This window comes from Carassius auratus, chromosome 18 (assembly GCF_003368295.1).
Source record: "Carassius auratus strain Wakin chromosome 18, ASM336829v1, whole genome shotgun sequence".
In the NCBI taxonomy this organism is placed as follows: domain Eukaryota; kingdom Metazoa; phylum Chordata; class Actinopteri; order Cypriniformes; family Cyprinidae; genus Carassius; species Carassius auratus.
The window spans coordinates 5794966-5812417 of record NC_039260.1 but is presented as its reverse complement, the minus strand read 5'-3'; the positions used below and the strand labels follow the sequence as shown (position 1 = coordinate 5812417).

General features: G+C 37.4%; 1 protein-coding gene across 6 annotated transcripts in view; it reads right to left on the bottom strand.

The window, feature by feature from the left end:
• Nucleotides 1–97: 97 nt before the first annotated feature.
• Nucleotides 98–17452, bottom strand: part of LOC113118221 (FYVE, RhoGEF and PH domain-containing protein 4-like) — a 42916-nt gene continuing 25561 nt past the window's right edge. For all 6 annotated transcript variants that reach the window (XM_026287235.1, XM_026287238.1, XM_026287237.1 and 3 more), the window contains 16 exons: nt 16186–16326; nt 14065–14227; nt 9743–10151; nt 7405–7494; nt 7127–7272; nt 6881–7037; nt 6450–6588; nt 6312–6370; nt 5075–5221; nt 4804–4976; nt 4659–4689; nt 4490–4570; nt 3818–3952; nt 3590–3736; nt 2812–2952; nt 98–2726 (listed from right to left, as the gene is read on the bottom strand). In XM_026287235.1, coding sequence (XP_026143020.1) covers nt 2475–2726; nt 2812–2952; nt 3590–3736; nt 3818–3952; nt 4490–4570; nt 4659–4689; nt 4804–4976; nt 5075–5221; nt 6312–6370; nt 6450–6588; nt 6881–7037; nt 7127–7272; nt 7405–7494; nt 9743–10151; nt 14065–14227; nt 16186–16326 — 2411 coding nt within the window. In that variant the 3' untranslated portion in view covers nt 98–2474. The remainder of the gene's footprint in view (nt 2727–2811; nt 2953–3589; nt 3737–3817; nt 3953–4489; nt 4571–4658; nt 4690–4803; nt 4977–5074; nt 5222–6311; nt 6371–6449; nt 6589–6880; nt 7038–7126; nt 7273–7404; nt 7495–9742; nt 10152–14064; nt 14228–16185; nt 16327–17452) is intronic.

The following is a 17452-nucleotide window of genomic DNA, read 5'->3' as shown; positions in this document are numbered from 1 at the left end:
TTTTATTTTTATCAAAATGGTAAGTACAGTTGCTTGAGCAAATAAAGCAGTTTTGTTTCTGGTGATTTGTAGAGTGAAGAACAGAGGCACAAAACCATTGCAGAATAATCTTGTTTTATTTTACAAGGTACGCTTTATGAAAACAGTAAAGTGCGTAATTTTCAGTTTCATTTGTATGTATAAAACAGGGTCTGTCTCAGTTTTGAGAGCTGATGTAGCTTTACTGTGTAAGGGATTGTGGGAGTGAGAACCAGCAGAATACATTCAGATCGCATGGTAAGGATTGTTTCAAATGGCAACAATAAGCACACATCCATGTTTTAATACAGAAACTCACTTTTAATATACCAACCTAGTTGCTTTCATAGTTTACCTTTAAAAATGTGTGCAGAACTACAAATGTCATAGGCACGTCCCATTCAGAAAATATGGTCACTGAAATCAACAACTGGTTGACGGAGACAAAAATATGACTACAGTTCACAGCCGAGATATGTTTCAAGGTCAAGTAGCTTTTGAATTGTTCATAGTTACCACATGACAGTTTCTCAGACACATCGATCCAAATAGTAGTTTGTTTTCAAAAGAAAATTCAGCTTAAAATGATTTGAGTGTGAAAGAAGGCCTGTAATTCACGACGTTGATGTGATGAAAGTGAAGCCAAATTCATTTCCAGTAATGCGAAGGATACGCAGATGTTAGTGTGAATGAAATTCATGCTTATTTCTTAAATACAAAGGTATGAATAAATGGTTGGCTCTAAACTTAGAGACCGAAAATGTAATTTTGTGCTATGTAAAATCATGCATTTCCATTATAAATTATTTTTAAATAATAAAATTAGAATTACAGTATTTAAAGAACATATACATGTGTCCCTGCTCCAGAGGACGAACCGAGTGTGATCGTGCAGCCCACAGCAGATATACAGAACAAAACCATCTCCGGTCAACTGACTGTCTACCAATAAAAGATCCATTACAGAAACTGTAACACAGATTTGATTTTACAACCAGTTATTTCACTAAATACTGACACTATTACCATGATTAGAGAGCTGATAAAGTCAGCTGAGCTACTGACACCAAAGCCACAAATTAGTTCATGTTTGATTCGAATGTGCTTTTAAATGAGAACCAGCTTATGGTGAGTGAACATTATTCACATTATCTAGAGACTGCTGCGGTTTCGTTTTGGAAACAAATCCAGGTACAGCAGACTTTTGAAGTTTTTCAACGATTCATTTCTGATGTGCTGAGGCACTGCAAACCAGACATTCCCCCGTAAGCGACATGTTAGATCTGCTTCCTTGGTTAGGGTTGCAGCGGTAACAATAGGTTATACTGTATACCATATTTGATTATGTATTTATATCCAGTTTAGCTTAGCTGCACATCTGCACCCATCTCAAATGAAACTACTAATATTGAATAGTTACTAAGGACAGAGACCGAAGTACTGAATTTAGTAGGCTACTCAGATTTTCTGAAAAACATTTCAATTGCACATAAGGTAGTTTCCATTAAAACATTTATTAGCAGGTTAGAGTCCTTTCTTCTGGCTAACTCATACTTTCCTGAGGTAAGTTAAATATAACGTTGTCACGTGTTATTCACAAGCCGTTTCATTGACTTCTTTTCGTGGTTACAACACTGAAGGTCGGAATCTTCCAACATACCTTCTGATGTTCATTCACATTTATTTCGTGGTAATGTTAGTTAGGTGTAAACCGATCGCTCCACACCTGCTCCACGCTAACTTACCACTTGTCTGTCACACATAAAAGAGCGCCAAAACGTCATTTATTATCTGGATTTTGAGATAAAATTGACAGAATTTGAAAGCTGAGACTTTGTTTCTTATCAAAAGTAAGGAAATTGGGCTACGAGTAAATGTGACGCTTTATGCAGCCTTACTAGATAAGCAATTTGTCAATTTCAATACCATGATACCGCTGCAACCCAACCTAAGATCAACACATGTCTGCTGGCTTTAAAGAAGCAGTGTCTATTGCATGCAGAGCATTTTGCATCTGAATGCATTATACTGTATATATTTGCAGTAAATTGCAATCTTGTCTTTTGAAACGCGCTCAAGTCCTACATATACAAATCATTATTTTACAATGGTGTCAACACGTCTGGATTTCTGCCTCAATATGCTATACATACAACATGTAAATGTTCTGAATTGTGTATTTTTACATACAGGCTTAAAACAGTGCTGCGTCAGTATGGTGTGATGATGAATAGCATGTCTCCGTTCCTCCATGTACACTTCACATGTGTCCCGTATGTTTGCATCCTTTGTGAACTTCAAAATCTGTCAGGTAAGGGTCAAGCTGATATCCATATGCTTTAAAGCCCCATATTCTGCATGTGTTCAGAATCCAAATGGAACTTTAGGACAACTGGCAAACCGACAGCCCTGACACGTCAGTACTAAAATCTTCTACAAGAGTTTGCTCTCTTTGCTCAGACACCATTAGAGCTCGGCTCTTGGGTGATTTCCGTAGAATGGCTTTCTTCAGGCGATTCTGGAACCTCTCCTGTCACTGCCATACGGATCACTTTGAGCCAGCGCTGCTTCAGTTCCTCGCTCTCTGCTGCAAAGCTGTGGACTGATTTAGACTGAGTTAGTCTGAAGCTCGCGGAAGGGTCGGTGGGTTTCGGGCTGTCCTCCACCTGGTAGCCGAGCAGAGGAATCGTGGACTGGGCCTTGACATCCTGTGATGAAAGTAAATCTTTGTTTAGTAAAAGGAAGTGCTGTGGAGGATCAGAAATAGGTTCAGTGAGATAAAAGCACACTGACCTGAGGTGCTCCGTACAAGTAGAGAACTAGAGCTTCTTTCTGAGGAATGACACACCAGACTCTCTGCCAGGGCTTGTTCTTCTCGCAGTACTGCAGGAAGCCACACATGATACTGTTGCCCGAGAACTGAGCGGCTTCAATCTGTGAGGGAGAAGAAGTGAAGTTTAGCACTGCAGTGTGACAGCTTTATCACTCCTGTGTGAGATGACACACTCTGACACTCACTGAAAGTGAGGAAAACAAAAAGAAGGTAAAAGAAAAGGGTTCAGGTTTTCAGTATTTGTGCTAAGCCAGAGCACTTCATCAAAAGTAGTTTACTTCAGTGATGCACAAAGTGTCGATTTAGAACAGGGAACAAACAAACTGATATTTCACAAATGTGTTTTAAAATAACTCTAGCTTTGCTTCCTCTTCTAAAGTGTTACCAAACCGAAACATTGTTAAAACATCAGGGTACCGGTGGTAACACTTTATAATATGCTTTATTAATAATATAAACATTATTGCATTGCATTGCATGATGCTAAACAGATCATTAGTTCATGCAAACTAGTTAGAAATGAAAACTGATATTGAGTTTGTATTTTTTCTTACAGTACATACTCATGAATGTACATCAACCAATCTGTTAAGCATCACTGAATGTTTGTTCATGACTGGTTACTGCAACTTATCATAAAGTGTTATATGATGTCCTTTTTTCTGACAGTACAGTGTGTGTTCATTGATACATTATAGAATGCAGTTCTGACCCCAGGTCACATGATCCTGAACTCACCTCTAGAATTCCCTTCTTCTTGCCCTCTCTCTCCTCGCTGTCTGTGTGGCCTGTCAGGATGGAGTTACAGTCTTTGCAAACCTTGTTTATCTTATTCCCATCATATTCCAGAGGGGCTTTGTAGTCTGAGCACTTCCCACAGACCACCTGAATGAAACCGACATCTCAGCACATGAAAAGCATTTTTAAACCGTGAAAACAGAATGTTTTTGGTTTGCTGCTGCTTACATATCCACAGGCCCGACAGTGATGCCTCCTGCGTGTCAAGGCGTTAAAGGGCTCTTTGCATCTCATGCACATGGTCACCTCATTGTCTCGGATCCAGCGAGGAGCTCTTTTACCCAGTTCTGATATCTTGAGATCCTACACGGAAATATAGACATGTGTAAACAATAAAAGCAAGCAAATCTGGACTACTATGAATATAGTCCAAAATAAGTACATGTGCACAAAACAAGAACCTCAGACTTACACAATGAGATCTAAACATCAAATGAATCTAGCATTAATGTAGTACTTATTTACAGAAATGAGACATGATGCAATGGCTAAGATAATATAAATCATTTTGATTTAATTATTTATGCAACTGAATCATTTTAAATAAATTAGTTTTTAAAAGCATGTCTTATTCTATTTCATCTTTTATTAATTTAAATAATATTTAATTCAACATTTTTAATATAATAAAAATACAATTAAAATAAGTCATATTTAAATACTTCAAAAATCTAATTATAATTTAAATAAATAAAATAAATATTTTTCTTTAATTATTAATTGAAATAATCCAAAATGTGTCATTTAATTAATAGTAACAGTATTTAATTTAAATAATATTGAAATAATTCTATATTCTAAATATGCTCTTCTATAATACTTCTATGGCGACACACTGACCGTTACTTCTTCCACATCTTTGAATGCTGACTTAAAGGTCTCATTTTTCTGGAGATAGATGTGTATCGTTTCCTGGAACGCCTAAAACACAAATGAAGACATTTTAAAAATGCACTTCCAAAAACTTGATAATAATCAACAAGGAAAACAGCTGATGTTACGCTTTTACCTTTATCCAGCTTTCTTTATCCTGTTCAGAGCTGTAATAAGGCAACAATTAAAACCATTTACCCTTAGACAACCATTCAAACACCCAGTATTGAAGAATACACAGTTGGCATTAGAAACACAAGCACAGTTGGCCCAGTTTGTACCTGGCCTGCAGTTCCAGTGTCCGTTCCTTTCCAGAAACCTGAAAGGTGTGAGGATAATCATCATTGTATGTCTCAATCACCTTCATGCCATCAATGCCGATACGTGTGCGGACTGTAAACTTCTGTCCCACCAAGCTGAACTTTGGAACACAGTACAGCAGCATATTGTTGAACTGTGGGAAGAGTTAACAGAGATTTATAATAAAACACTGCCAAATGCTATTATAATCAGAACTGTAATCATAATCAGTAATGGCCAGCATGGACTTACTAGAAATAGATATCGGTCCATGGCTGAAGTGTTTCTTGCTGCCAGCTTCAGAATATGACCCTCTTTTATTAACTCATTTGAAGGGTTCACAACGTCCTCTTCCTCCCCCAGCATCTCATAAATCTCCAGCAATTTCTTAAGGTTTTCCTAAGAGACAGAAGACAGTATAAAGAGAAATTCTGAAATATACTGTAGATCCTGCCTTTCAATTTCAAGAGAAAAGCACTTAATAATACATCATTTTAGCCTTACTTGAAGTGTCTAACATTTCTGAGATTTAATCAACATTTTTTGATGTTATTAAAATGAGTCAGTTATTAAAGGGTTACTCAACTTTTTGTTTTATTTGCATACAAATTGTTTAATAAAGTCATTATTTTTGTTTTATTGCATACAAATTAATAAAGGTGTTATTTTTGTTTTATTTGCATACAAATTGTTTAATAAAGTTGCTATTTTTGTTTTATTTGCATACAAATTGTTTAATAAAGTCGTTATTTTTGTTTTATTTGCATACAAATTGTTTAATAAAGTCATTATTTTTGTTTTATTGCATACAAATTAATAAAGGTGTTATTTTTGTTTTATTTGCATACAAATTGTTTAATAAAGTTGCTATTTTTGTTTTATTTGCATACAAATTGTTTAAAGTCGTTATTTTTGTTTTATTTGCATACAAATTGTTTAATAAAGTCGCTATTTTAGTTTTATTTGCATACAAAGTGTTTAATAAAGTCATTATTTTTGTTTTATTTGCATACAAATTGTTTAATAAAGTCATTATTTCTGTTTTATTTGCATACAAATAGTTTAATAAAGGTGTTTTTTGTTTTATTTGCATACAAATGGTTTAATAAAGTCGTTATTTTTGTTTTATTTACATACAAATTGTTAAATAAAGTTGTTATTTTTGTTTTATTTGCATACAAAAAGTATTCTTCATGTTACGAACCACTGATGGCAGATGGACTATTCTGATAATATGTCTTTCATACTTTTCTGGACCTTGACAGTGGTATTTACTTGGCAGTCTATGGGACAGTCACAAGCCTCCCGGTTTTCATCCAAAATATCTTAAATTGTGTTCCGAAGACAAAGAAAGCTTTTACGGGTTTGGAACAACATGGGGGTAAGTGATTAATGACAAAATGTTCATTTTGGGGTGGAGTAACCCTTTAAAAAGGGTTGTTAGACATAATCTAGAGATTCATTGGTACAGCAGATGAAGAACACTCACTGTTTTCCTAATGGCAGTGTTGGAATGAGTGGCAGCCATGGAAATGATCTCTAAAGACTCTGCAAAGACAAATATTTCACATTTCGAAAAGGTCATGTTTGAGGTCTGATTTAGGAATCTGTTCACTCCTGAACTCACTTTCAGCGTCGTGCCGGTCTATGTGATCGTGAGGAAGCTTCTTCAGATAGTCTTTGAGCAGCATCTCGTATCGTGGCACTCTCTGAACGGGCTCCAACATGTGGTGTTGAAGCGACAGACTTCCACATGCTTCTTGACTCTGAACACACAAAGACAGACACTCAATCTACAAACACTAAAGAAGGCAAAAACAAACAGATACTGTATATCAGCAACGAGTAAAGATAGTCAGTCTGATTACATCAGCCGTAATTTGGCTATTTTGAAATTATCTGTGGTAATTCTGCCATATATCAGTATTTAAATCTACCAACATCTACCAACATGTTTTCAAATAATTCAGTATTTTTAAAATCAGGCTATTGAAAAGGACTCTCCTTGTGTTCAAGAGTAACTAACTGCAGTGTAAGACTATATACATCAATGCTCACCTGGATTTCCAGAATGATGGCTTTAAATGGAGGCGATCGGTCCATCCACTGCTTCAGCAGATCCATGGCATTATCAAAGTTCTTCACATACTCAGCGTACATCTTCAGAAAGGGAGTGAGTTTCTGTAGGATGTCCCCAATGCGAGGTGTTGACGTCCTTGAGGGAAAATCTCAGCGCATTAAGACCATATTCCTACTGATGAAACCAAACACAACGTCTGAGAAGAGAAAGCGTGAACGTCTTACCATTCCCCCATGCGTTTTTCCAGGTCAGGCAGAAGGAACTGGCTGTGGAAGGTATTAATGGAAGAGATGTTGGAAAATATGTTTTTCACCACATCCATGGGGAACGTGTCTTTTTTTCCTTCTTCTAACAGCTTGGCATAAAACACCTGCAGGGCCAGAGTTAGATGATGTATGTGTGTGCATACTACAGATTGAACATCAATGCTCATGTACTGGTTTCCCACACGGGGCTTTGCAAGAGTTTGGTCAGTCTTTAGAAAAACAATATGAGCCCTTACCTTATCTAATAAGTTGAGTCGTGCAACATAAGCCTTCTCTGTCTGCAGAAGTTCGTTTGCGATCTTGTAGAGCTTCTGCTCATTTGTTTCCTAAATAAAAGAAGTTCAATTTGAACATAAATACATAAATACAAATCAGCATCATTTTTTACATATTGTCTTCATGCAAATGTTGCTGTTTATAGATCTTTGATGGTGAAAAATTTCATATTTAACACACACACACACACACACACACACACACAAGCCCCTTTCACACTGCACGTCGGACCTGGAACATTGCCAGGTCGCCTCCTGTGTGAAAGCAACCACGTCCCGGGATTGATTCCGGCATTGAACCCGGGTCGGGGACCTAGTAACATTGCTGGGTTCAACCCGGGACGAGCGCTGTGTGAACAAAAGCCAGATCTAATGCAGTGTCGAAGTGCTGATGCGCGTTATCGTGCGACGCTTTTACCGGCTGTTTAGAAGGAAGATCAACGTGCCTAACTTTTTCGACTCATACATTACACGTCACATCCTGATGTAACGTGTCGTTACGGGATCTTTACGGGTTGTGTATGAAAGCACGCACATATACCGGGTCATCACTGGCAGTGTGAAAGTGCAAAATCTAGCAACCCGGGAACAATTGCCGTAACACTTTACCCGTGTATTTGCCGGAATCGCAGTGTGAAAGGGGCTCCACACACCCCAAAAAAACACTGTACATAAAATATGAATGACAATAAAAAAAACATTACTACAAATACTCATTTGTAAACTCTTTTTTACCATTTATATGTAAAATGACAATAATAAATAAAATAAATAAATAATAAAAACAAAATAATGCCATGATTACAAAAATATGGATAGTCTTCAAGCTAAATATAAATACACGTTTTTTCCTTTTATTTTTATGGAATATGACCTCTATTCACTTTTAAAAAGTTCACACCTTATGTGTCACAAGCCTTTCTTCAAACTTTTCCTTCGCCAGTTCTTCTTGGGGTACTATGAATAATTCAGATTGTCTAAAGTTCTGAGCTTTGGCCTCTTTTCAACTGAAATGACACAACACATTTGTCGAATTTGCTGAGAGGGAACTGTAACACTGTAGATGGGTCTCTGGTGTGAGACCCAGCTCAGCTCAGGGCTGAAGGGAAACAGAGCTCTGAACGTAAGGGTCAAATTCAGAGGTTAACTGCCACTCCACCTACAATTCTCACCTTCCCAGAACATTTCCACCCTCCTTTCTCTCTAACACACCCATACACAAGTGAACATCCACTGGCATACACTCGCTGCACAGTCTGTTAAAGCAACTTCCTGATGTACACTGCCCTAAAACAGTACTGCTATCTGCCTGTCAGCACTTTAAAGACACACGTCCTATTTCTTCTTATCAGAGCTCACATAAACAACCTTTGAACTATTTCAGACACCCTCCACCACTTAGCTGATGAAAGAACCAAGCTAACTTCCAATACATCCAGCCTTTGGCACAGCTGACTGCAATTCTAAAGAAGCGCATTAAGTCGAAACTTACCTCAGAGGACAGGAAATTAAAGGATGGACAAGAGGAAACAAGTTAGGCCAATAAAAGAGGGACTGGTGTGATAGAAGGTATGTGTTTTTGAAGCTTCACGCATGTTCACATTCACCAAAAATCTGGTCTATTATAATTTGTATTTCGTGTAAAGAAATGAAACTGTAAAAATGACACAAATGTAAGTATGGTAATTATATAGCGACCAAAAAATGTTAAATCAAATACTATTATTCATGATAAAATAATTAATTTAAAATGATAAAATAAATCTAAATAACATATTTTTTAATCTTAAAATAAACAAAACTATGATATAACACAAATGGATCGTGGCCAAAAATGCTATTAATACAATTCATTTTGGTAATATATAGCAGCTGTTTTTAAAAAGCAGTAATGCGCTCAATGCTTTGCTGTATTTTGGCCCTTTAGCCGTGACTATACTAACAACATAGAATGGCCTTGAGTGCATAAGTGTACCATAATGAAAGATTTTGTCATCAGACTACGGTCCCACTTGACCCATATCTACAAGATTAAAAAAAAAAAGAACACAATACTAGAAGCATTAATCCATCTGCAATGCTTTCTTCAGAGGAAATGAAGGCCTGGTCTGTAAGGCTAATGTGAAGTCTGGTGGATGAGACGGCACATGGCTCAGCCGGGCCTGAGGTGTCAAATAACTGTGTGACAGTGTCACCAATGACTCCATGAACACACTCGCTCTCACACGGACAGACAAAATCTGAGCGGATCAGACAACACGCTCCTCACCAATCCTCTCCGATACCAAAACCATCTTACCTTCTGCTCTGGGACGCTGTTCATCACAACGTCATTCTGCTCCGGCGCTCTCCTCTCCTCCTCTTCTGCCCGTTCTATGCGAGTGTGAGGTGGATCTACACAGTCCTCGTCCGTAATTTCCCTCTTAGCCACATCGGCGGCATCTCCGTTCAGCAGTCCCTTCCTGTCTGTCCTCACGGCTGAAACAGTGCCGTGCTTGATTCCGTCCATCTCCCGGTTCCTGTCCTGTTCTCTTTTCTGTAGGGCTAGAACCCCATTGGGGGGTTTGAGAGCATGGCGAGGGGTGTTCGCAGGAGAGCCGGGGTCTGTGGGCTGCTCCGTCTGTCTCTGGTAGATTTTGTGAGCCGGGCTGCAGTTAGATCTGCTGACCTGTTTCAGAGGAGCGCCCTCCCTCCGAATATCTGTGAGACTGTTGAGATAGAGAGAGAGAAGGTAGAGGAAGGTCACCTTCAGAGAACTCAAAAAACTGAAAGAGAAAGATGAGTTTTTTGTGTGAATGTGATGGCGTTAAAAGAAGTGTTGAACACTCCGTCCGCCCCTCTGTCTCGTGTGCGTTTGCAGGGGATGTGTGAATGAGCGGGTCATGGGAGGAGTGGAGGAAAAGAGGATAGGAGGAGGATGGGAGGAACAGGGAGGGTGAGGAGAGGTAGAACGTGGCTGCCCTACTTCAGGATACATGCCAACATGCAAGAACACACATTTACACACTCAAGAGAGCGAGACGGTCTTTCTCTTTGGAACAAAATGCTTTCGGGAACAGTGGGAGCAAACTATAAATTATGTAAGAGATCATGTACAGTGCACCCAGACAGTCTGGTCATTCTTTTATCACACTGGAGGGGGTTTATTTTATGATGATGACAGGATGACTGGACAGGATCCCACTTATTACACGGCTGCTTAATAACTGTATACTATACATAAGATCGGATCTATCAATTTGAGCTGATTTGACAAGAAAAATATTTTACTTTTCACGCACAAATAGAACATTTAATTGTATTAATCTGTTAGGAAGTGTCAAAATGAACATTAAGAATAATAAATGCTTTATAATTATTTGAATTGTTAGTTCATGGTAACTAATGTAAATGTATTGCAAAGTGTTAATTTATAAAATTCAAAAGCTGAGACTTTGTTCCTTAAAAATATCATAAAATATCATTGCAACTCAAAATGATATAGCGTCATTTATGGTTCAGTCAGAATCAAGTATTCCAGAGCGCCGTGTAATAATAAGAATACTTTTTTGACTGATGAACGATAAATAACAGAGATGCACAATATAGAAGACATTTAATATTTCATACCATAAAATTCATACCATTTTATATCATAACTGACATGATATTTTCAGTTTATAAATTCAAAAAATGTGTTCAATTCTAAACCCCAATTTAAGCTTGTATTTGTTTCTGTATAAGCATTTTACAAGTAAAATCAGGCATTAGAATATTACAATGTAGAAAAGAGAAGATGAGTAATTGTTTAGCTTAAAATATGATACAGAAAAAAATAGGGGGAAAAATATGTCTTGATAACATTTGCTTCTTATTAAGACTAATACTGACATAAAAATTATACTGTTGGCAACATGGTCACTGATATATTGTGCATCCCTAATAAACATCAAAACTCCACTGTAAAAACACGATCCACTCATAACTTCACATAAGCGTGCATAAACCGAAACACAATTAAGCCACAATATAAGGCTTTGTGGTTCATGCACACACACACACACACACACACACAGATATCCTGCACCTCCAGCTGTTTCCCTGTCTACGGTCCACCTGCCCTCTAGATCAGATAGCGTGTCCTGTGAGATAGAGAATAGAGATGTGGATCTGAGGGTACGGTGCACTACAGTGAACACTCCAGATTACAGACAGCTATTAATACACCGCTGAGCTCTGGACTGCGGAGACGGATTAATATGTGTGCTATCTAATATTTTGTTCAGTGCATGACTCAAAACATTTCAAATCTGTCCCGTGCAGAGAACAAAAGCCAAGTCTTTGTAACCTGGTATGATGAAACCGATTTACAAACAAGGTATTTCAGGAAAACAAAATTAAGCTATCAAATCAAGCCACACAAGTAGGGCGGTATGGATTTCATAGCTTTTGCCCATGAGGTTGTAACCCAACCCCCTGCAGTTGTCTGAGGTCACGGCTCTTCGGTCAGCATTCATAAATACGTCTTGGCCCAGGCCAGACAGCTGCAGGAGTTATCAGACCCTGGTTTACTCCATCAACTCGTGCACTCTTACTTGGCTACAGATGAATTCCTGCACAGATTCTGACCCACACACACACACAACACAATGGCACTAGACCGGCAGGCATAACAGGATAAGGACTTGCAGGGATTATTTGTGAGGAACCGGGGTTTTAATGGTCAGTCCATTTTGGTACTGTGGCCATATGGTTTCATATGACGCGACTACATGAAAAAATACTATAGTAATTTATAGTAAATACTACAGTGTTTTTGAACCATACTATAGTAAAGTACTTTGTTGTGGTAATTCTATAGTTGCTGTGGTAATATAACAACTAGTAATATAACCAAATTACTTTACTAAGTTTATATTTTAAATTATACTACAATACACTACAGTTCACTGTAGTAAAAACTAAGGTATACTACAGTATTTATTACAGTTTATCAGTTTTCTATAGTTAATACTACAGTTTGCTGTAGCAATCATTAAAAAGTGTTGTAAACACTATAATATATACAGTATAATACACTTTAGTATGGTTCAAAACACTACAGTATTTACTATAAATTACAATAGCATTTTTTCATGTGGGGATGCTGAGCTACAGAGTTACAGCAGATGAAAGGAAAGAATTGTATGCAGTAAAACAAATGCTTCACACTGAATTGATCATGGTTAAGGGGAGGTTGTGGTGTTTTAACCCATGTAACCATGGCTAAAACAGTAATGCACTTCCTCAAGTGGCTTATTTTTAAAAACAGCAGCAAAAGCAATGAGATCGAAGACACCAATGTTTAATAAATAACTCAATGCATTAACAATAAATCACAAAAAAATGAAATACTTCTTGCAAAAATATAGTATATTGGGAATTTCATGTTACTTGATGACACTTTCACAATTGTTCTGTTACCTCAAATTTTGAAAGTGCTGTATGCTTTTAAAACATAACCTATGAGTTTATGTGCCTGACAAATTAGACATTTAGCAACTTATTTTTCAAACCGTTCAATGATTTCAAAATTCATGTTTGAGGTAAGAGAGTGTGTAATTTATGTTGTAGAACTAAATGTGAAAGTCTCTTCAAATAATGCGAACCACAGATCTTATTTTACTCTTAAAAACCCATTAGAAATTCCAGAGGGAGTCCATGGTGAATTAGCCTTCCAGGTCGGCCTACAAATTACGAACAGCTCTATTGGCAGCAGTAAAACATAAGGCATGAGCCATTATAAAGTATAAATCATTGCACTCTGTTGAATGACACCAGCTTTAAGTACTTTTAAAATAGATGCGTATGAAGTAACAGTGAAGAATAGATGGCTAGAGACACAAACTGATAAACCAGTCTTACCTCCTGTGTTGAAGTTTTATCACACAAAACAGCAAATGTCTCACACAAAACCAGTTCTTTTCACAATGCTTGAGAAACACTGAACAGAGCGTTAGAGTAAAAACTAGCTTCTGCTTTTTGATCTTCTTGTGCAATGTCAGAGCAGACATTCCTTTACAGTAATTTAATCACATTACACATCTGACTCTGATTTCACAGCATTTCTCTCTAAATCACACAAACAATTAAAAAAATAATAATTTCTGCTTTTATTCACCAAAGATGCATTAAATTGATCAAAAGTGTTACAAGTTTTCTACTCCATATATGCTGTTGTTTTGATTCTAAAATTGTTTACTCATAAAAGAATGCTGAAAAAATGCATCATGGATTCTACCAAAATATTAAGAAGAAAATCTGTGAGCATCAAATCAGCATATTAGAAATTATTTCCGAAGACATGTAATGCTGAAAATCCAGCTTTATCATCACAGGGATAAATACTGCAATACTATTTAATAATATTACTGTTTTTACTGTATTTTTGATTAAATAAATGCATCCTTGGTGAGACGTCTTTTTAAAAAAAAATCATACTGACGCAAACATTTTTAGTGTACTAATGTGGAAACACATATTAAACTTTCAAGGTATATTTTTGCAAAAGCAAACAAGATCAATGAACTTATGTTAGTGAATTTCAGTATCTACAAACCCATGAACAGAGGAAAAAGAGGTAGATGTGGATCGCAAGTTTACCTGTTCTCCTCAAAGCGACTGATGAGGTTGGACACTATGCCCTTCCCTTTTGCCCCTCCTACTCCTCCTCCATCCATGTTGGGAGTGATGGGTGATGTTCCAGCAGTCAGAGGAAAGGAGACTTCTGTCACCGGACTCTGAAGGTGTTCTGGCTTAGGAGGCACTGCGGGAAAAGTCACAAAGAGGAAAGAGATTATGTTTGCATTTTAATGAAACAAAGCCGGAATTTACTGTACCAGCGGGAGTGGAATAAGGTTCCACAATCGCCATTATTAATGGGATAGTTCACCCAAAAAAGAAAAGTCTGTGGTTAATTACTCACCCTTATGTTGTCCTAAACCCTTCAAGACCTTCATTCATCTTCAGAGCACAAATTAAGATATGTTTGATGAAATGCAAGAGCTTTCTGACCCTCCATACACAGCAAGGGACCTACCACGCTCAAGGCCCAGAAATGTAGTTAGGGCATCATTAAAAAGTCCATGTGACATCAGTGGTTCAACCTTAATTTTATGAAGATATGAGAAACTTTTTTTTTGTGCGCACAAAAAAATAAATAAATAATGATTTTATTAAACAATTTCTTCTCTTCTGTGTCAGTCTTTGACACACATCGTCACATTCACTACAGTGCCATGATGTGCATGTGCATTCCTCTGCTTGCAACAAGACGTAGCCACTGATGTCTTTACTACGTTTCTGGGCCTGGGAACATTTCAGTTGCGTTGCTGTCTATGCAGGGTCAGAAAGCTCTCGGATTTCATCAAAAATAAAATATTTGTGTTCTGAAGACGAATGAAGGTCTCACAGGTTAGGAACTGCATGACGGAGTGTAATTAATGACAAAATTTTCTTTTTTGGGTGAACTGTCCTTTTAAGTGTCTTGCTTAAGGCAAACCCACCCTGAGCTTCACTGCACCTCTAACTGCATGTAAGGAAGTGTAAAACAAAGGGCCCAAATAGAACATGTACGTGGGAAAGCCCCCAATAGCGAAGTTATTTTAAGGAAGCACTTAGTTTATTGCAGGGAGGGCCAGCGTCCTGCAGAGTTTAGCTCTAAGTCCAATGAAACACACCTGAATCAGCTAATCAAGGTCTTCTTACTCAAAAGAAATTTCCAAGAAAGTGTGTTGGAGCTAAAGACCAAGGGAAGGACTGGATGTCCATGGTTTAGTGCTATTAAACTGGAAGCTGTAACAGTAGTCACAAGGTGGCAGTGTAGCTTTAGTATGTTGCAATGGAATCTGATAATACCCCGCAAGGTGAGATGAAGTGCATCTTGAAGCCAAACAGTCTGTCTCTACCTGCGGAGAGCAAATCACAGCTAATCTAAATCTGATGGGGTGGCGATATTGCAACGCTCACGGCTCCATCCAGTCTGTCCCGATATAAATAGTGGCCGCCCCTCTCATTTCATACATCTCTAATTCAGTAAGTGTGGTCTTTGAGGTTTATGTCAGTGGGCTTTTTGCCTTTAATTTTACATGAGAATACAGAGAGACATAAAAAACGTTTCTATGAAGGAGGAACTCTGTTGAAGCATTCTGAAACCAACAATCATATCTGCAGTCAATGTTCAGAATACTTTTCAGCAAATACGCAGAGCGATGTCATGGTAGAATTTTAGGATCTGAGCGGACCGCTTTTTTTTAATAATGTTTAATGTTATACTATAAACTCTAAACTGTTACTCTTATCACTAGGAAATCATTCACATTTTTCAAACAAGACAGACAATCTGCTTAGTGATCGAGTTCAAGGGTTCAAGGACGCTTTACTGTAAAGGGAAAGACAAGTATGTGTGCAAAATAAGGCTCTAGAAATAGGTTTAATGATGATGTCATAGAAGAACCATTTTGGAGTTCTCCAAAGTATACAGTTCTTAAAAGAACCACTTTCTTAGTGTGAATTTTTTTATTTTTATAATCTCACCAACCTTTTTACCACTGTAAGAAACCTTTTGAGCAACTGGAAGGTTCCAGGGATATTAAAAGGTTCTTCATGGAATCATAGATGGCATACAGTCAGTTTAGCATGTACTTCTAGTAATTATTTAGCATGTACTTCTGTGTAAATATGGAAGGAGTTATGTGTGTGCATACTGTGCTCATATCTCCATACCTTGTGGTTTGGGATGCAGAAGTGGCCGTCGACCTGAAACTCTTCCATTTACTCCAGTAAGGCTCTTATTGCTGAATCTGCATCCACGGCTCAGCTTCTCATTGTGACGGCCTTGCTCATCAGGACTGTGGCTACCAACGGCTGCAGAGGAGAAAAGGAGGAGGGGAATAAAGTGGTTTCAAAAGCAGATTGTTTTATCGAATTGCTTGAAAGCCATACGGTGTGCAAACTTCAGTTGAGTAGCGAGAACACTCTGTGCAGAAGTGAAATGCAAGAGGTTTGTGTTTTTGTGCTTCTGATATCAGTCAGGGCTGATATAAAAGTGCCCTTGAAACTCAAATGACTTAAACTTGAAACGAGGACTAAAAATAACCTCAAGTTCCTCTGGTCGGTTACGGAACAAAGTGTGACAGATTGTTTGGATGATCAATATTCAACCAATGAGGAAGCTTTTTTGTTCACCTCAACCAAAAAATGTTTCCTGAAAAACAGCTTTGGCAAATACTGTGAGGCATGCACGTATCTGTCAACAATCACATCTGACCTTGGAAAGTTCAGATCTTAAAATGACAGAACTGAATTTTTCAAGTGCAACAGTGATCCATCTTAGATGTGAAAAAAAAAGAAAACTGGATGAAAATGATCTTGGTTCCCACGTTGTATAGGGAAAAACTGCAAACTTTCCAAAACAACAAGAACCAAATATCAATAGGCTATTTTTACTGCAGAAATTAGACTAGCTCTCATAAGCAACAAATACTTTGGAAAAAATGAAAAAGAAAAAAAAAAGTATAACACGCTACGTTTTTATTAATATTTATCAACATCAAGTCAAGATAAAATGGCTTTTCTTTTGCAAGAAAAAGACTGGATTGCAAAAAGTTTCCTTGGCAGGTTTTTGGAGAAAGGGTTCAAAAAAAATAAGAGGTCATGCAAATAGTAAAGTCAATTTAGAAGTGGAGCAAATAGTTACTTGTTAATGAAAGAAACTGTAGCATGTTAACGAACATTCCCCTTTTGTTTTCTTAATGTATTTTTATGTGAAGTGGGTGATTTAATCTTTAATGTTACATTCCAGCAAGAAGTCAGACAAAAAGGAAGTTTTCAAAGCAAATGAAAGTATGCAGTCTCTATTAGCTAACACTGTTTGCCTGTGTGGTGACGTCAACAGAGAAGGAAATGTTAAATTATTACATTTTGATGACTAAATATAATTAACAAATGACATGCATTGATAAAAATTACATGCACATAAATCATTCACAAT